Raw genomic sequence first — 19,065 nt, 5'->3', positions numbered from 1 at the left:
GGTGGCATAGAAGGAAGACGTTCGGGGGTGCTCATGGCCGAGTGATATTCGCGTTGACCGTGGACCATCTCCTTCCTGGGTTGGTCAAAGGTTGATAGTGGCGTACGGAAGGACAACCAAGATGGACGCAGGAGAAGATGGTATGTGGCCGTGGTTTATTGATCTCTTTCTGGGCACCACTGTTCTCGCTTGGGTTGAGGTCGCGCTGATATGTATGGTACGATGTCAACCGCTGCAGCGCCCAAGGCTCCTTGGAGTCACTGTAAAGCCTAGCCGTATCGGGTGAAGTAGGAATGGTTAACTTGAGACCGCGGGAGTCTGTGTTGTCCACGGCAGGAATGTCAGTTTAAAGGTATGGCCCAAGTAGGGTTGTAAGTGAAGTATTGAGAAGAGAATACTTTGTAGCAGAGGAGTTTGCGAAAAGGTTTGAAGGGCGCAGCGCGTGATAAGATATCATTGCAGTTGGGGAACAATCAGAGCCTGCCACGGGGCCAGATTTGATGCGGCGTGCTCCCTGTGCGTGAATGACAACACAACGAATATTCTGCGCCTGTAACAATGCGAGAGAAGCAGTGGTAAGTATAAAGCCATGAGACCAAAGAAAGGGAAAATGTTTGCCGCGCCTTGAAGCGTGGAGAAGTGTAGAGGAGAGTGACGCAAACATGTCAAGACCATTATTTCTGAGCTCTGGTCAGCAATTTGGCTTGAAGATTCCGAAAGCGAACGATGCAACGGCGGTGCGCTCTTCGTAAGTGAGCAGTTGAAGTAAATGCCTGGACGCAGGCGTGAGTTTGAAAATTGTACAGATATGGAATGTTCTTTCGTTGGGCACAACAGCGTCTGCTAGGATGCCCAGTTAAGTAGTGGCCGCACAGGTCACAAATCTCGACCAGCGCTGGATTTTGGTGGTTCTCCGTATGAGCGCATCAGCTCCGACTGTAACATGTGGGCGGGTTGCACTTATGCAAAAGTGGGATAGAGGAGAAGGGTTGTGGAGGTGGCGTCACAGGAAGGCTCAAGAGCACGGACGCCGACCAATCAAGCGGGTGCGGTCGGTCCTGTTCTCTTCCCGCCAACCTCGGCCTTGTCCCCTGTTCGCACTCCTTCCTACCATGCCGCTCGGCTCCATCATTTAAAGGTATCAATCCGCCAGAGACTTTGGACTCTATCTCAGGCCCGGAGTGCCCTCAGCGGTCCGCTCTGCCCTCATTGCATCACCCGCTATGACCCACAACTGACGAGCTCGGCTCCAGATCTGTGGACCGATCAACCCGAGAGCTCAACTTCATTTATCTCACTTTCAACAGCCGTTGTCTCATCACCATCTAAATTTTCTTACAGTCTGCTCCTTTGTCCGTCAACGATGCCTGAAACCATCAGAGAACCCTATCTCAGGGACCTGCACTTTCGCGGCTTCATCGAAGGCAGCACCATCAAGGACAAGAGCTCGGGAAGAGAGCTTGCTCACTACTTTGGCGGTCTGCCATATGGCCTTCCGCCAATTGGACCATACAGGTGGCGCCTGCCGCGCCCCCTCCCGCCATGCTATCGATACGGTACCCGCGCCAATCCCGGCCGCTTTACAGGAAACACGAGCATGTGCCCACAGGGTCTTCCATCTTGGGTAGAGAATGCCCCGGACACCAGTAACCTCTGGGATGAAGACTGCCTGCAGCTCAATATCTGGGTTCCTGCTGGCGAGCCCCCCGCAGGTGGCTGGCCCGTACTGTTCTACATCCATGGCGGCTTCCTGCAGGTTGGAAACCCTAATGACTACAATCCAGTTCCGCTGCTATCCGAGACACCCGCACGCTTCATCATCGTGCTGCCTGCTTACCGCCTCAACCTCCTCGGCTTCCTTGCATCACGCGAGCTTCAGGCCGCATCGGGCGGCGAGGCCGTTGGAAACCTGGGTTTCTGGGACCAGCGTCTAGCCCTGGAATGGACGCACAAGAACATCAGCTACTTCGGCGGCGACGCTGGCAACATCACCGTGGCCGGCTACAGCGCTGGGTCGCACAGCACCTTCAAGCAGCTTGCCTACGACCTCTACCTGCCTGATGACAAAGCTGTGATCCGCCGCGCCATCATGTGGTCCAATGGGCCGGGCATGCAGCCGAAGTCGCTGGACGCCGCGCAGGAACAGTTTGACGAGCTGCTCACCGTACTTGACATTCCACTGTCTCTCCCGGCCCACGAGAAGGTCGAGCGCCTGAAAGCATTGCCGCCGCGCCGCCTGCTTTCCGCCATTCCGAGGATGCAACGCCACCAGTTCCGCGCCGTCGTCGACGGCGTGTTCGTTCGAAAGAACCTCTACGTCGACATCGACACGGGAGACTTCGCCCGGCGCATGCGGGCGCGCGGCGTGGCCCTCATGACGGGCGAGTGCCGCGACGAGCACAACTTGTACGGCACGTGGTACCCGCCGGCTAACAACCTCGAGTCACTACGCACGCGCCTGTGCGCAGAGTACCCCTCCTCCGCCGTCGACGTCATCATCCAGCACTACTACCCGCAGGGCCAGCTGCCGGCTGGTGTGAGCGACTGGCGCGACGCGTTCGGCAGGGTATACGCGGACATGCAGGTGCACCACCTGGAGCGCGGCTTCGTCGAGAAGCTGCATGCCGGCGGCGCGGGTGATCTCGTATACCGCTATCGCGTCGAGTGGCGGCTGCACTGCTGCGACCGCTTCTTGCCGCCTGGCTGGGGCGTGACGCACACTGCCGACAAGCCAATCTGGTGGTGGGGTAATGGGATGGAGCTGATGGACGAGGAGAAAGAGCTGGCCTGGACGGCTCTTACCGGACCATACGTTCGCTTTGTCAAGGGCGAGCTGGACGAGCTGAGGCGGGAGTGGGGTACGAGCGGCCCGAGGCAGGTGCGGATGGTGGATCCGCAAGGTAAGCTCACCATCTGGGAGGACAGCATGTGGGATGAGGGCACAGGCGTGTGGAACGAACTGCGCGCGGTTGGCGCGACACAGACGGGCAGAAATATCCACGAGAGCGCGAAGCTGTAAGTCTAGGGTCTTGGTGGAACGGCTGAAAAGCCGTAACGTGTCTTGGGTGGATTCTTTTTTGACCTCTACTGTTTAGGCACATTATCTTGGATTATAACGAGACCTAGAAGTTGTTGAGACCGAAGGAAGTACCTAGAAGTCAATGAGATCCAATCACGCAAATTTCCCTCAGAAGTTCTCCATTAACTACATCACTATCCTACCTGGACCCAATCTCATAGTAGTCCAATGGGAGCCCCAACGCATCGCACTGCGCCGCATCCCTAAACCCCTCGTCGACACTAACCGGCCAGCTCAACGCCCGGTAAACCGGCGCCTCCGGAACCACCGACTCCCACCGCGCACTACCACCACCACCACCACTCCTCCCCGTAGCTGCTTTTAGCCCGTCGCCGTAGCCTCGACTCAATAGGTACGCTACATCCGGGCTGGGGTCCAGATTCCGCGCGAACGCCGTCCACGCGTCCAGCACCATCTGCGCAAAGGCGATGTCACCGTCATCGCGCGGCGGCAGCCCCTCGCGCACGATGTTGCCGAAGACGTAGAGCAGCTCGCCCGAGTGGCACTTGAAGTACTCGAGGCTCGGGTCGCCGCCGGGGTGCTCGGCCGTCGAAGGCGCCTCGCACGTCGGGTAATTCGGGCTGTAGCCGGGGATCTGGTAAGAGCGGTCGAACTCGTAGAAGAAGACTTTGGGGAAGACGCCGTTCCTGACGCCCGAGTAGGCGGTGGCGTAGTCGAGGCAGCGCAGTTCGGCGTCCGTGGCCAGGCGCGCCGAGGCGTTGAAGACAGCCAAGGAGGTGTTGGTTGGGGTGAGGGCGTGCGGGATGGGGAAGAGAGAGGTTACGTTGGGGTCCGAGGGGAAGCCTGAAGCGGCGAGGAAGGACTGGAACGATTGGTTGGCGGAGGGGTAGGAGAGGAATGCTGCGCCGTCGTCACGCATGACGCCCATCAGGAGGGGTACGGGGGCCGCCGGGCCGTTCCCATTGAGGGGGAGGTTAGGGGTGGTGAGGTAGGTGCCGTCGACGACGAGATAGCTGTTGGACTTTGTGAGGATCTCGTGCAGTGTTGTGCTACTTTGGCCTCGCGTGGCGAGCAGAACTTACCGAGCGACATCCGGAAGTCGCACCAGCTGGCACGCATCATAGCTGCGAAGGCATTCAGCGCGATCACTGGTATTGACGCACCCGGTTTCATTCAGAATCGGGGCTGCTGCTACTGCCACTTCTTGTTCGATGGTGTAGTATTGGGAGTATGTGGTCCCGTAGTTAATGCCGGCCAAATTGCTTTGGGGAATTGCTGCTCTAAACTTTCCAATAGCTTTGGGTGACGCAAGAAGCGCTCTGACGCTGGCTGCACCAGCGCTTTGACCGAAAATGGTGATGCGCTCAGGGTCACCGCCAAAGTCGGAGATGTGCGCGTGCACCCAATCCAGTGCGGTAATTTGGTCTGCCAGGCCGTAATTACCGTTTAGCTCACCGTCATCCAGAGCCAAGAAGCCGAGAGTGGAAAGGCGGTAGTTTATTGTTACAACCACCACATCTCCACGAGACGCCATGTTTCCGCCATCGAAGGTTGAATCACTGCCCGTGCCGCCGGTGAAGGCTCCACCATGAATCCAGAGCATAACGGGCTTCAACTCTTGCTTTGGCGTAGAAAATGAGTCTTTGGGCAGATACGAAGTCCAGACATTCAAGAAAAGGCAATCCTCGCTCTGACTAGCCGCAGAAGCACAACCCGAGGAGAAGCACTGAGGTCCCGGAGCGAGTGCCGAGACATTTCCAGCGCCATCGTATAGGGTTGAGTACGTGAAACGCTCTGGCTTAGGGGCATAGCGAAGACCTTCAAAGCGGAAAGTCAATCTGTCCTAAAAAGGGGCGTGTTAGAAACGAGCACCAGGTTGTCTATGTGGATCCTACTCGATAGCCGGTCACTTCAAGATTTCCCAAGCTCACAGCGGTCTGCCATTGCACCGAGGTGTTGGAAATGCTGGCCGTAGAGAGCGGAGCAGACTGCGTGCAAAGCGCGGGCAATTTCGCCTGGTGGCGCTGGGCTGAGACAGTTCCAGTCTGATCAATGCTTCCTCGATCAATCCAGAAATCCGTGAGGCCAAGATGACGCAGCGGTAGGGCTGAGACATTTCCAGGTGGGTCCCAGAGCTGTTCCCCAAGTGCGGCACAGCTCGACCGAGCTTTCTCTAGTGTCTGGGGCGTGCTTAGCAAGATGGCTGCTGCGTTATGGGGGCTCAGGTTGCCTGTGCTCAGATTAGATCTACGCGCAGATCATTGCAAGCAGAAGAGGGCATAGGGCGAGCGCGGGACCCGCCCCGGAGCCCTACTTGAGCCAGATTAAAGGCGGTGATATGAGCGGTAAAAAACAACGTCGTCCAGTCACAAAGCATACCCGATAAATCATTGTGGACCAGGATAGCGAGATCTGAACCAATGGACCCGGGACTTGGGACGGCTTGGGCAGCGGGCAGTAAGACCACTGCAGATATGCCAGGGGCGAGCCAATGGGGAAAACGCATGGCTCGAAAGCCAGGAAAGAAAAGTGAGAGGAGAATGCACGAATCCCACAGAGCAGGCCATTGTTCATGGGCGGAGAGACGGGGACTGATATACGGAGACTACGAATGGCTCGCTTTGACACAGCCGGAGAGAAGGAAAGACGTGCTCCGGAGTCAGAGGCCGGGTGAATGCAAAAGGCGAAGTATAAATGAAGAAACGTACAATGACCGCATGACGTTGTACATTATCCGCGGGGCAGGCCGTAAACGCGGCCGGTGAGGGGCTCGGGGAGCGTGATCGGCAGCGGGTCGGGCAAAGGCTGGCGATTCAGTCAGCCATGGAAAAGAGCTGTGCGCGGCTTGCTGGGTGCTGGGCGGGCTGGGGGGTGCGGCCTCGCCGCGTGGGCGGCCGGCGTTTCAGAGCCCCTGGGCGCTGCAGCGTCGGGGGGCCCACAGCGATGTCGCGAGTGGCGGGCAGTGGCAGGCACCACGCGCGATAACAGGTTGAGACCCGCGGTTCTATTTTTGCCCTCAGCGAAGCCCCGTCTGCTCTCCCAAATCCTGTGTCGTCGCACTCCTCTTCTGCCGCTCTCGCCCCTCGCCGGCGGCGCGATCGCGCAAGTCGCCCGCCCGCCGTCACCCACCAGCTACCCGCCAGCCCACCAGCGCGAGCTCTCCCCCAGCAGGCCTGACGCCCCCTGTGGGCTGCCTCGAGCGACGATGCCGCCAGGCCCGCGGGCTCGGCTTAGTAACCATAACAGCTAAACTCCATTCAGAATAAATAACGTCAATCTACCCCCTCGTTTCTTGGCCATCGCTCGTCTCGTCTGTCCCGTTCCATTCGCTGTTCGCTCGCCCTTCCGGTCTTCACTACTCTGTCCTAACCCGCCTCTCCTCGCGCACCGCTGCCTTCTCCTGGCTCTTCCACCTCTGTGCCTCGCTCCTCCCTCTTCCAGCCCACCGCATCCCAATCGCCCACGTCTCACATCCCCACCGCCGCTCGCGCGCATCATCACCGCCCACCCGACCCACGCTTAGCCCTCGGACGCACTCGCTCGCCCACCACGCCCTCGAGAGCCCATCCATTGCCGGAGACGCCAACGTCGCATGCGCCGCTGATCGAGTGCTCGCCTGCGCTGTCGCTGCTGCTGCTGTCCTCCGCCTCCCCTCCCGTCGCAGCCGTCCTCGTCGCGTCGACTCGTGCCAGCCTTTGACTCCCGCCACGATCGTACAAAGCCTGCCCTCGCTCAAAGGAGGCTCGTAGAGCGATCCAGGGAGCCTGCAGACTCGCCCGAGGTCTTGCTTGACGTCCCTGCGCTGCCGCGACGGCCGTCATGCAATTCAACGCACGAAGAGACTGAGCCGCCTCCATCTCCACCTAACACCTGGCGGATTATGACAGAAATCCCCTTGCTGCAGACGCATGCTGTTCCTCAGCTAAGCCCCAGGGCTCCTTTCGCGCCCGTTCCTTACCCAGTTCCCAATGGCCGACCGGTGGCGGACGCTCCTCAGCCCGACGAAGAGCCCGTTTCCGACACAATCAAGTGCATCTGCGGCTACGAGGCCGATGATGGTAGCAGCGTCCTGTGCGAAGTGTGCAGAACATGGCAGCACGTTCTCTGTTACTACGATGACGAAGACCAGATCCCTCGAGTCCACGAATGCGCCGACTGCCAGCCGCGAGCCCTCGACCAAGCACGTATCAAGGAGCGTCAGAAGGCCTTCAAGAATATGACCTACATGATCGAGAGGAAGCCGAAGCGTCCGGCCGCCAAGAGCCACAAGAAGAAGTTGAAGGACGTCAACGCCGCCGTCGCGCTCACCAACGGACACGCCGACGACACTCTTGCTGCCCTGGACCGCAAAAGCGGGAGCCCCAAAGACCACCAGCCTCCGTCGAAGCGGCCAAAGACCAACCACAAAACCTCAGGATCCATTTCGTCTCTCAATCAGCCGGCTGCCGGGTCACGGAAGCGAGCTGCGTCTACCGCGCAGCCCGTCCACAGCCCGGTCAAGTCGCCTGGCCCTCCCATCCCGACCGGCTATGCGCCTGATTACTTCTCGGACGAGTTCCTGCAACTCTACAAGCATCCCGAATACACCCAGATCGAAGCGAACTCGTTCAGCGATCTGGCGGTGACCAACAGCCTGCAGACTTGGCTCTGGGATCCCGAGGCGACGAAGCAAGCTTCCGGAGGAAAGGCCCGCGAGCAGATCTTCCAGCGGCACGAAGGCACCATGAAATCACTAGAGGAACACGGCCCCGTCCTGAAGGAGAATACCGGTATCGGCGCTATTGCAACCGCACAAGGCCCTCACCCTACCTTCAAGTGGATTACCGTCGAGTCTGAAGTTCCGTACGGTGGATTCGTCGGCGAACTCAAAGGCCAGATCGGAAGGAAAGAAGAGTACTGCTCGAATCCGGAAAATCGCTGGGGATCCCTCCGGCACCCTACACCATTCGTCTTCTTCGCTCCCTTCCTTCCGCTGTATATCGACACCAGGCACGAAGGGACTCTCCTGAGGTACATTCGACGCAGCTGCAGACCTAACGTGCGCATGCAGATCCTGATTACCGGCGAGTCCGAGTACCATTTCTGCTTCATCGCGCTTGAAAACATTTACGCAGGCGAGGAAATCAGTATCGGCTGGGACATCGACAAGGACGTCAAAAACGCACTCGAGGCGTCCCTTCAGAACGGCAACATCCACGAGCGAGGTATCCAAGAGGTCGAGGGAGTGTCGCACTGGGTCGCCGGCGTGCTCTCCAATTTCGGTGGATGCGCGTGCAAATTGCCGATTATGGAGTGCCCTCTCGCCCTTGCCGACCGACGCAACGCACCCGCCATACTCGCCTCGTCAAACGCACAACCGCTCAAGTCCAAGAAACCCAGGCGAAACGGCAATCAGAACTCTCCTCTCAGCACCGGCCAGGCAACAAACAGTCGGGCGGGCAGCGAAGCACGAAACCGCCCCGACCACGACGACGAGAATGCTGACAGTCGCTCGGTATCCGGCTCATCCCGTAGCAAACCGACCAGCCGAGACATCACCCCGATGACCCATGTCTCAAACGAGAATGCCGTCGGGCTGGGCGTGGAGATGTCGGACCGAGAGAAGAGGAAGTTGATGCAGCAGGAGAAGCTCTTCGAGCAACTCGAGCACGATGAGCAACATGCCCAGAGGAAGAGGAAAAGGAACAGCGCTGGATCGGCCCTCAATACCCCCAGTGTGGCAACTTCAGTAAGCACGCCGTTTTTAGCTAGTCAGAGAAAGGCTAACCCGCGTCTCAGAAGCAACTTGGCCATTCAGAGTCATCCTTCCCCTCCCCGGCTGTTGCGTCCAAATCTCGGGCTGCAGACCCGAACTCTCGCTCGCAGAACATGAACGGCCGTCGATCGAATAACTCGTCGCATCAACGTCGGGCTGGCGCACGTGCGCCAAAAGAGGCTGTAGCGCCTAAGAAACTGGAATACAAGGATTCAAGCGTGCAGACCGAGCCGGACAAGGAGTTTCCGTCGCTGGTGCCTTGTGCCGCCGCGCGCCGGAAACCAAAGGGTTCCTTTTTGCGATCGCTTTTGCACCGCACGCACGACGTCAGAGTGCACAGGGAACGATCGGAATCCGTACAATGCAGCCCATCTGCGTCGCATTTACCAGACGACAGGATGGATGTGGACGAGCCTGCGTCATCGGCTGCTGCATTGGCTGCGAAACCGCATTCTACCACCGATTCCGCGACGGCGCCACCAAAGGCGGCCTCGCCTCCACTCAAAGCAGAGGAGGACGTGGAAATGCAGGATGCAATCGCAGTTGCACCGGCCGAAGTCCCAAAGCAGGAAAATGAACCCGTCTCACCGCGGACGGATGCGCCTGCTGCAGATCAACCTGCAAGACCCCCGTCGCAGCCCCCTCAATCTGCAGTCCCGCCCGAGGAAGTATCGCCAAGTAGCACACCAGCATCCTCAAGCGCACCAACCATGGAATCGAAGGCCACTTCGCCCGGCTTGCGAGTTGAGCTCCAACCCGCACCAACACTTGAGACGCCTCGCGCTTCCGCCACAACACCTCCTCCCCCGTCTACCGCCGATGCTCCTGCACCATTGTCTCTCGTCACCGAAAATATCGCCGTCCCCACTCCATCCGCTCCTACAATATCTCTATCATCTCCCGTTGACATGGCACCGCCTTCGACCGTGGTTACCCCTAGCCCGGTACAACGCAAAGCCAAAATGAGCTTGAGCGACTGGACTGCGAAGCGGAAAGCTAAACTTGAGGCGAAGAGCCATGATGGCGACAAAGGGGACGAGAAGGACAAGGACAAGGATGCATCCACTGAAGGAGACGTTAGAGACGACGACGACCGACCACCCAGTAGTTCAGACAAAAAGGAAGAGACTTCGGAGGCCAAGGTTGGCGAAGGCGCATGAGGATACCCATTATTTCTTTTCTGATACCTTTCAAGTCGGGTCTTTTGTTTTTCCAAGACCACCGCGGGCGGCTTTAGGGGCTTTATTCGGTGGTAGCCGAAAATATTTCTTTTCTTTTTCGCTCGCCTTTACTATTGTACGATTGCAACGGTTCTTACGGGTAGCACGGTTTGGGGGTTTACGGGGTCAAAGGGGTTTGACATTTCTGGAGAACACGCTTAGGTATGGACGGCTGGACGACAGGATTATCATCTATTACCTTCCTCCTGAGTTCGCATGTAGGGGTTTTTAGCGGATTAGTGACGGCGTAGGGATTCTGGTATCCCCATCCTTTAGTTCGCACAAACCGACCTGGTTGTTCGCCTTCCATGACGGATTAGATGGCCAGGGTTTCTGCCCCCTCTTTTCACCTATTCCACTCTGTTGCCTTCTACACACGCGACACCCTTCTTGATGCGTGCGCAGTTCCACGTTTCAGTTTTCTTCTTTGCGAAAAAGAAAGTTTGATTTACGGGAAATGAGCGGTTTATCTTTCCCTTTTTCTTGTCATTCCTATTGACACGAAGTGTCTGCATCTATACAAACGATCTGAATGGACGGGTAGGTGAAACGAGAGGCGAGAGACGAACTCAATGTCGCGTATTGCGCCATTGTCAATGTATAGTTAGGTAGCTGAATGTGCGGACCGAAGAAGTTCGCTCCATCACCTATCACTTATTTCAAGATGATTCGTAGGTGGCGTCTGGCGAGTTTGAGACTTGGCATGTACCTCTCGTCAATTGTCAGGCCCGGATTGTGACTGAGGTTGGAACACTGCATCATTGCGGTACTCATTTAGAGCTTCAGATATCGAGCTCTAGGGATTGTTGAGACTTCCCCTGAATCTTCATCGACTGCTGGGATGTGAAAACTTGTGGTGTCATCCCCTTACCATCAGTTGTAACAAGCAATCCTGATAGAAACGGTTGACTTGATGTCTATTGAAAGAAAAGAATCGATGCCAAATAAATGTGAGGTTGTAAGAGCCATATAACCACTAAAATTATGGCTTGCTTTGTGCTATAACGTTATTTTTTTTTTTTTGTTGAAAGTGAGCCAAGTGGTTGACTTTCATACTGTACGCTTCAGCACAAATACAGAAAAGTCCTCTTCCCGCTCACTATTCGTGCGAAGACTGGAGAACTTTTCTGTGTCCAATCAAGAGCGCATTCGAATATCAGACCATGAGTTAATTGCTCATCTACGGCCACGCTTCACTCCAGCAATGCATGGATTACGGTTGCACCTCAGCACCACATACGCTCAGAACTACCATTGCTCTAGGTGAAATGTACATTTGGTATACAGGGCTGGCTTACTGCTTCCTCTCGAAGTAAGACCATTGACCCTCCGCGGGCTTCTCGCATAGCTCTTCCCACCTAATATGAAGTCAGTACTTGAGCAAATGTAACTTGGGAGATCGCAACAACGTACACCTTGTTCTCCAGCATCTCGCGAGCAAGCCTGAGCTCGCCCTCAGCAACCTGGATGACCTCCTCGATCAAACCAGCGCCAATCTCCTTCTCAGCAGTGGAAATCCTATTTTCGATCCATGTCAGCCTCTGTGTGTCCAGAACGCTTTTTTCGGAGAGACAACATACTGCTCAAAGGTCAAGCTGGGCTCCTTTTCAATCTCGAAATCCTGCGCCTTCTCAAGATTGTCGGGTCTGCCATGGCCAAATGCTTCCTTCTGACCCAGCCTCTCAGCGGACGAGCGGACACCCTCGGGCTCGGGGTCGCTGGTAATCTCGCCGTCCCATTCCTCCTCACGTTCGTCGACCTCGCCCTTCTGGCGGACGACGATAAAAGCCCTGCCGTCGGCAGTCCGCCTGACAGCAACACCGTGCTTCTCGAAGGCGTCCGGATTCGCCTCGACCTGCTTCTGGACGCGCTCCTCCCACTCCTTGAGGCCGGCAGGCTCAATGCGCTCAATGATGCTCAGGCGGTGGCGGGTCAGAGCCTCGGTAGACTGGCGGTAGACGGACGACTCGGGGAACTGCTTGAGCTTGTCGAGGGTCCTGCTGTACAGGTAGACGAGGGTCGAGCGCGGCGCAGGGTGGGTGAGCAGGCCGCAAAGGCCGGTGGGAGCGCCGGGTTCGAGGACGCGCCCGACGGGCTTGACGGCGGCAAGGAGACGCAGGGCTGGCCTCATGGCGGGCGTGTGTGATGGCGGATTGGGGTGTGATGGGGACGCAATTGGCGGCGGACCAGTGAGAGGTGTTGTAAGTGTAATGCGCCCCGACGGGTCTTGGCGTCGGTCCGGGCGGTGCCCGTTGTCGATCTGGCGGCTGAACGCCGCCCTGAGCTCCCGCTGCGCAGCGGCCTCCCTTTCGCGACCATCCACGTACCACCGTGTCGACCGCGGCACACCACGCTCCAGCTGGCCGCCCGTTCCCTCCCTCGACCACTGCGACCGTAGATGCGCGCCCTGTTCTCGACCTGACGACCCGCCTCCATCGGCCCCCCGCGGCCTCGCCAATCCAGCTACCTGTCATTCTCCGCAGTTGCCCACCATGCGCCTACTTTCTTCATTCCTGTCGCTCGCTCTGCTCTCCTCCGCCCTCGCATCGCCTCCCACCAAAGACCCGAAAGAGCTCAGCGATGAGAAGGAGGCTACCGTTTTCAACGGCAAGGAGGTGCCGCCCATGACCCAGCTGACTACCGATAATATCGACTCCAAGATTTCCAAAGGCAACTGGTTGGTCTTTCTATCGCATTGGTGCTGTATGCCGCTGCTTACATATTTATCAGGCTCGTGGAATTCTTCTCGCCCTATTGCCATCACTGCAAGGCATTCGCTCCCACTTGGCAAACTCTCTACGAGTTCTACTACACCCAAGACCCACTTCCCGGCTCCGATTCGAAGGACGGCGACCACCTGAACACCTTCTCGCGCTACTACGATTTTAATTTTGCACAGCTTAACTGTGCCGCTTACAGTGACGGCTGCGCCGCCAAGGAAATCCACTCGTACCCCAGCATTGTGTTTTTCAAGGACGGCAAGGAAGTCAAAAGGCACGTTGGTGCCGACAAGATTAAGTTCTTCGCGGATTGGATTGAGGAGTCTCTGGAAACTATTAGGCCTGGTTCTCGGCCTAAGGATGGGCTAAAGCTGCCCGAGGTTGGCGCAAAGAGCGTCGAGTCCAACGCGAAGCCCGATACGCCCGCCAACAAGGACAAGAACCCTGCTGGAGGTGCCGCCGCAGCAAGCAAGCACAATGAAGTAGCGAGCCAGACCGCAGATGCTGCTAGTACCAAGGAAACCGGTACCAAGACAAAGCACAAGCCGGAACACAACCCTCAAGGCACCTCCATCCCGCTTACCGCCGAGAGCTTCCAGAAGCTGGTCACTATGACGGAGGATCCATGGTTCGTCAAGTTCTACGCGCCCTGGTGCCACCATTGCCAGGCCATGCAGCCGAATTGGGCGAGTATGGCTCGCGAGATGAAGGGCAAACTCAATGTCGGCGAGGTTAACTGCGATGCTGAGAAGAGGCTCTGCAAAGACGCACACGTGAGGGGCTATCCCACCATTCTGTTCTTCCGCGGAGGCGAGCGCGTCGAGTATGATGGTCTTCGGGGCGTCGGTGATCTGATCAGCTACGCCAACGGTGCTTACGAGAGCAGCGACGGTGTTCCCGATGTCGACGCCGAATCTTTTGCTGAGATGGAGAAGAAGGAGGAGGTCATCTTCCTCTACAACTACGACCACGCTACTACCAGCGAAGACTTCGCAGCACTGGAAAGATTGACGCTCAGCCTGATTGGACATGCAAAGCTAGTCAAGACTAAGGACCCCAAGCTGCATGAAAGGTTCAAGATTTCCACGTGGCCCAGGCTGCTAGTGAGCCGGGATGGAAAGCCGAGCTACTACACCCCGATCGCGCCCAGGGAGATGCGCGACTACAGAAAAGTCTTGGGCTGGATGAAGTCCGTCTGGCTGCCCATTGTTCCGGAGCTCACTTCTTCTAACGCCCAGGAGATCATGGACGGCAAGCTTGTTGTCCTTGGTATACTGAACCGGGAGAGGACGGACGAGTTTGAGAGCGCGAAGCGTGAAATCAAGAATGCGGCCATCGAATGGATAGACAAGCAGACTCAGCAGTTCCAGCTCGAGAGACAGGAGCTTCGCGATGCGAAGCAGCTGCGAATCGAGGAAGCCGAGGACCGTAACGACCAACGTGCTCTTCGCGCCGCCAAGAGCATCCGCATCAATATGGATGAGATAGAGCACAAGGAGGTTGCTTTCGCCTGGGTTGATGGCATCTTCTGGGAGCGCTGGATCAGGACTACCTACGGCATTGATGTGAAGGATGGTGAGAAGGTCATCATCAATGATGAAGACGTGAGTAAATGGTTCTCGTGAGAAATGGGCGTTTTACTAACCATTTGTTCTACAGAACCGCCGCTACTGGGACCAGACGTTTACCGGAAACCCAATCGTTCCCTCCCGCACTTCCATTCTTGAGACGCTTTCAAAGGTCACTCGTGATCCGCCGGCTCTCACTCCGAAGTCCACCATTGGCGCTATCTCGATGTTCTTCTTTACGATCAAGCAGTTCTTGACCGGCCATCCCTTCCTGTCCGTTGGCCTCACTCTTGGCGTTGTCGTCGCTGCGACCTACTTCGGCCGTGGCCGCTTTAGGCGCGGAAAGCCATTCGGGTCCAGCGCTGGCTTCTTCCAACTGCCGACAGGCAACGAGAAGGATGGGATCTTGGGCGCAGTCAATGGAGGTGGCGCTAAAACGGATTGATGAAAGACCATGCAATTAATGCGAGGAGAGGGGATGTGATCTGAGTTGAGGACTTACGGAGAGTCCTGTAGCATATACTTTGTGTTTCATCTTTGGTCTGGTACTGAAGGGTAGGAGGTATCATGCCCTCAAGGAAGTTGCTGGTTTTGCGTCTGGCGTTCTGTTTGCTCTTGAATCGGGTGTTGTTTTGGAGCTCTCTTCTTTTTTTCTGTTTTTCCTGTCTTTTAACATAAGTCTGTTTAGATATCAGTGTGAAAGAGTCAATGATGAAAGTGATCGTTTTCAAGTACCCATGAATACAAGGATTAGGATCTATGTCTACCATTGTAGGCTCCAGAAGATATGATCCTTCGTAATCTTCTCTACGAAGACCAACACTCGATTTATGTGGGCAGTAGAAGCTATCATCTGGGCGTGAATGTTAGAATTTTTCATTTTTGTTGAAAGCCATGTCTAAATCCCTCTGTGTGATATTAAACCTGCATCTGCATCCGAACCTTTACTTTCACCGCCCCATTTAGGAATTTGGTGTCTTTCGCAGGGAATACAAGGGCATATTTTTGTGCGACTTACAGTGGCACAGCACTAAAACAGCAGTATCTGGCACCCGATTCAGCCGTTTTCGCGACTGATGTCAGTAGTGCACCAGCGGTATCGCTTCCTGCATTTCTGAACCCTCTAAATGGTGCACATAAGTACGAAGGAAACGTCATTCCAACCCAGGCCATGACTTGGATACTGAATATCGGTATTGTGCTCCGTGCTTGGCATTAAAAAACTTATCGGGGTCGCAAGAATTTTATGGACAATGGCCGTAGCGTAGAAGTGATTGTTGTTGTAGTTACCGCTTATCTGAACAAAAAAGTAATAGCTATCAATCTTGAAACCCTTCCAAAATCATAAAAAGCGAGTCGATATATCAGTTCGAGTGTCAAGGAACAACCCATGAAGCCAGAGTTTGCTTTATAATATCTATTGCATGTTTTAAATATTGTTGATGTATTGTGTACGATCAGTAGATCGAAGAATATAGGAATCGGCCGTCGCGTCTTACTATTTCAGTGTTCCATTTTGGTCCTCATATGCTCTATACACTCCTCTTTAGCTGCTTATCTACGTCTATAGCTTTATGAGAAGAAGATGGTATCAGAGTGCAAAAGAGGAAGACGGAAGCTGTTAAAACTTTAAGTGACTGATTCAAGATGAGCTGGTTGCACGGAGTTGATTAATGTGAGTGGAATGGGTTAACGGTAGTATCTCCGAATGTGTTTCTGTCAAGACGATCCCAGCATGGGGATAGCTACATACTTGTCGTCCTTGCTGAATATGGGGAAAAGGTGGCCTTCGCGGCCTATTGTGCCCACGGTGTGGTTGCAGTGAGTGACACATAGCAGATGAGTCAAGGCAATGCTCAGGAATCAAAGCTTTCATTAAATGCGATTGACTCGACAGTCCAATCTTGAAACTAAGCCCCGCCGAACTGGGCGGGCTGGAGCCGTCTGGGGCCGTCTGCCGAGGTAGGGGATTTGTGTGGGGAATGTAACGACAGAGATAGCACTTCAGGCATCCAGTTGGTTGAATCTTGGCTTTTGACCGTCCCTTACTTAGATATCTTCTACCCCTCCTTCGTCATACCCCACGGCCCACTCGTGCAGAAGCGGACCCCGCCGGGCGACTTGCTGCTTACTGCGGACCGGGACCCATACTTATTTTCCACCTTTTGGTCTGCACTGGACAGCCTTGCGCTTGCGCGAGACGGGAACCCCACAATTCTAATCTTACGTGCTGCTTGCTGGCGGCCCGCCGGGCGTAGATACGTCGTACATACGCCTGCCGCGTGCGCTGTTCCTGCATCGGAGGGAGCACCTGCCTTGGCCCTTGCTTCGCGGGGTTTTTGTTTGCTGCAGTATCTTGCATCGCATCCACGCCTATCAGAACGAACCCGTGCCGGAGCGACGTCGAAGGCCTCGTCACCACACCACTCGCCCACTCACCCGACAACATGTCGTCGGCCACCATCGCCTCCCTCAAGCGCATCGACGCCGACGCGCTGTACGCTCTGCTCAAGCAAGCGCCCGCCAAACCGCTCTTCGCGTCCTCGTCCGCGTCGGTCGCCGAGCCGCCCACCAACGTGCGCTCAGACGCCGAGTCCGCTGCGACGACGACGACGACGAGCTCGCCATCGCCCAGCGCATCCGTCGCCGTCATCGACGTGCGCGACTCGGACTTCTTCGGCGGGCACATCCGCGGCTGCACCAACGTGCCCACGTCGGCGCTCGACTACAAGCTGCCGGAGCTGGTGAGGCAGCTGAAGGGTACGCCGACGGTCGTGTTCCACTGCGCGCTGAGCCAGCAGAGGGGCCCCAGCGCGGCGCTGCGCTACCTGAGGGAGAGGGCGAGGCTGCTGGGCGACGACGGCGATGGCGAGGGGCAGGATGTTTGCGTGCTGGAGGGGGGTTTCGTGAGATGGCAGGAGAAGTGAGTAACTCCCTTGCTATAACTCTTCTTGGGCGTGGTTGTACGGGGCATTTGGGGTGTTATTGTGAGTGTAGGGTGGAGGGGCTGAGGGGCTGACTTTTGCGCGCAGGTACGGCATGGACGAGACGGTCACGGAGGGATACAAGAAGGATATCTGGGAGTATGGATATTAAGGCGCGCAAAGGTTTGATGGATCGGTAACGGGAGGTCTAGGGGATCGTACTGGATGCGCGTTAGAAGGGCGATGGAGGGGCCCCGAGGGCGGGGTGAAGGCGGGGCATAGGTGTTGGCGTGAGTGAAACTGTGCTCCGGAAAGCTTTGCGCTGGGGGGAGCGAAAGAGCCACTGGAGATTGTGATATCACGATTGTCGCTCAGCAGAGGTCAGATGGAAAGCTCCTGGTACCTCAAATCCGTCTGGAGCACGGTGTGGATGGATCCATCACGGCGCAGGTTCATTCGCCACAACCACGACTCAGCATACGCGCCATCAGCACATCGACTGGCGCGTCACCTAGCAGCAGACCCTAGTAACAATGCTTGTGGTCATGGATATCAACCACCTGTTGGGTGGCGATCCGCCGGACTTCGACGCGTCCACTCTGCCACGCTTTCTACGCGTCATCAGGACAAGGCCTTGGGCTCGCTATCACATTTCTACGACAACCCTAATACAGCTGAAGATTCAACGTGTGCCAACACATACCGCTCTTCTTGCCTAGCTGTGGTTGCTTCTAAATGTGCTATTTTTGCCCGCGCTATCCGAACGCCTTCACTCGAACGAGGAATGCGAGCTCGGCATCCAATTGACACACTAGCGGCATATTCCAAGGCTTCGCCCCCGAAGAGCTTTGTTGACCATCGTTGCTGAAGGAGGAAGGAAGGTGTGGCGTGCGGACGGCACAGTCAGGCTAAGCACTACGCGTCTCGACGTCGAGATCAGTGGCAGCCCTGTCGGCTCAACTCGCCTTCTTGGATGGTCACGCAAAACAGAACAAGTTTCAGCAACGGGCATGGCAGCCGCACAGTCGCTGAGAACAACCCTTCTGCGACCTGGACAGAGAGGGTGGGCAAAGCGGCTGGGTAAGAGAGGGTAGCGCGCACCGCATAACCCGATCCAGAGCGGCACATTCTCGCGCCAGAATACGCTACACGCCCACGAGGCCGTCGAGCTGGTGCCTCCGCCAACGCATGGCAATCTCCTCGAGACTCACCGGATGCCAACAATCCCATCTTCGCCAAGTAAGGCCGCACCCGCGGCTACACCTACCCCAATATGGGCGTCGTGAAGTTGGAAGGATGCAGACGATGTCGCATCATGGACACGACACGCGCCCCAAGCTCTGCTGTGCTCCGATGGCGGTCACCTCTCGGCGCCACCTGCTGCTGCCTGCAGGCTAACTAGCTCGCGTGCCAGGCCAGCGTCGTGAGGAAGCAGGGCGCCGATTGCTCATCCGCTCATCTGGACTCACGTTCCGCGTCGCGTACCCTGGACGCAGGGCCCTGTCTAGCACGCGGCCACGTCGATGGTCAGTTTGAGAGTCGGAAAGCGCGAACGCATGTTTGCCCGCTGCGGACGGATGTGTTGTGCGTCTCTCGAGTGCCCTGCATGAGCCTGAGCCACCTCGGCGCTACCCAGCCCGCCAGAGCCCCCAGCTCGGCGCTTTTTTCCCTGGAGTGTGCTGGTGCTGCAGCTGCTTCGCCTACACTTCTTTTTTGGCTGCCCTTCTTCACGTACGTCCCCCCCTCCCAAATCGGGCTGCGCATCCCGCGGAACCGGGTAGGCGGTGATTCGAGTCGCACGAGATCTGGTGCGGGTCCGCTCAGCGCGCTTGCCAGCG

The 19,065-nt window shown here is 56.6% G+C and overlaps 6 protein-coding genes across 6 annotated transcripts; 4 read left to right on the top strand and 2 right to left on the bottom strand.

The window, feature by feature from the left end:
- Window positions 1–1,363: 1,363 nt before the first annotated feature.
- Window positions 1,364–3,019, top strand: LTHEOB_9013 (Carboxylesterase; the record flags this gene model as incomplete). Its single annotated transcript, XM_035518555.1, has 1 exon — window positions 1,364–3,019. One exon carries the CDS (start codon window positions 1,364–1,366, stop codon window positions 3,017–3,019), a length of 1,656 nt encoding a protein of 551 aa, XP_035369912.1.
- A 199-nt stretch (window positions 3,020–3,218) lies between these two features.
- LTHEOB_9012 (Carbohydrate esterase family ce10 protein) lies at window positions 3,219–4,643 on the bottom strand (the record flags this gene model as incomplete). The annotated part of the gene is made up of 2 exons (XM_035518554.1): window positions 3,219–4,053; window positions 4,123–4,643. 2 exons carry the CDS (start codon window positions 4,641–4,643, stop codon window positions 3,219–3,221), a joined length of 1,356 nt encoding a protein of 451 aa, XP_035369911.1.
- A 2,277-nt stretch (window positions 4,644–6,920) lies between these two features.
- LTHEOB_9011 (Phd finger and set domain protein) lies at window positions 6,921–9,955 on the top strand (the record flags this gene model as incomplete). The annotated part of the gene is made up of 2 exons (XM_035518553.1): window positions 6,921–8,768; window positions 8,819–9,955. The coding sequence occupies 2 exons, from the start codon at window positions 6,921–6,923 to the stop codon at window positions 9,953–9,955; spliced, it is 2,985 nt and encodes a 994-aa protein (XP_035369910.1).
- Window positions 9,956–11,309: 1,354 nt separating this feature from the next.
- On the bottom strand, window positions 11,310–12,146 carry LTHEOB_9010 (NADH-ubiquinone oxidoreductase; the record flags this gene model as incomplete). The annotated part of the gene is made up of 3 exons (XM_035518552.1): window positions 11,310–11,373; window positions 11,429–11,533; window positions 11,596–12,146. The coding sequence occupies 3 exons, from the start codon at window positions 12,144–12,146 to the stop codon at window positions 11,310–11,312; spliced, it is 720 nt and encodes a 239-aa protein (XP_035369909.1).
- A 361-nt stretch (window positions 12,147–12,507) lies between these two features.
- Window positions 12,508–14,748, top strand: LTHEOB_9009 (Disulfide isomerase; the record flags this gene model as incomplete). The annotated part of the gene is made up of 3 exons (XM_035518550.1): window positions 12,508–12,692; window positions 12,746–14,339; window positions 14,395–14,748. The coding sequence occupies 3 exons, from the start codon at window positions 12,508–12,510 to the stop codon at window positions 14,746–14,748; spliced, it is 2,133 nt and encodes a 710-aa protein (XP_035369908.1).
- A 2,002-nt stretch (window positions 14,749–16,750) lies between these two features.
- Window positions 16,751–17,399, top strand: LTHEOB_9008 (M-phase inducer phosphatase; the record flags this gene model as incomplete). The annotated part of the gene is made up of 2 exons (XM_035518549.1): window positions 16,751–17,226; window positions 17,336–17,399. 2 exons carry the CDS (start codon window positions 16,751–16,753, stop codon window positions 17,397–17,399), a joined length of 540 nt encoding a protein of 179 aa, XP_035369907.1.
- Window positions 17,400–19,065: the final 1,666 nt, after the last annotated feature.

This window comes from Lasiodiplodia theobromae (genome assembly GCF_012971845.1).
Source record: "Lasiodiplodia theobromae strain AM2As chromosome Unknown scaffold_29, whole genome shotgun sequence".
NCBI classification, from domain to species: Eukaryota; Fungi; Ascomycota; class Dothideomycetes; order Botryosphaeriales; family Botryosphaeriaceae; genus Lasiodiplodia; species Lasiodiplodia theobromae.
Note: the sequence above shows the minus strand (reverse complement) of the source record. Positions and strands in the feature narration are given on the sequence as shown.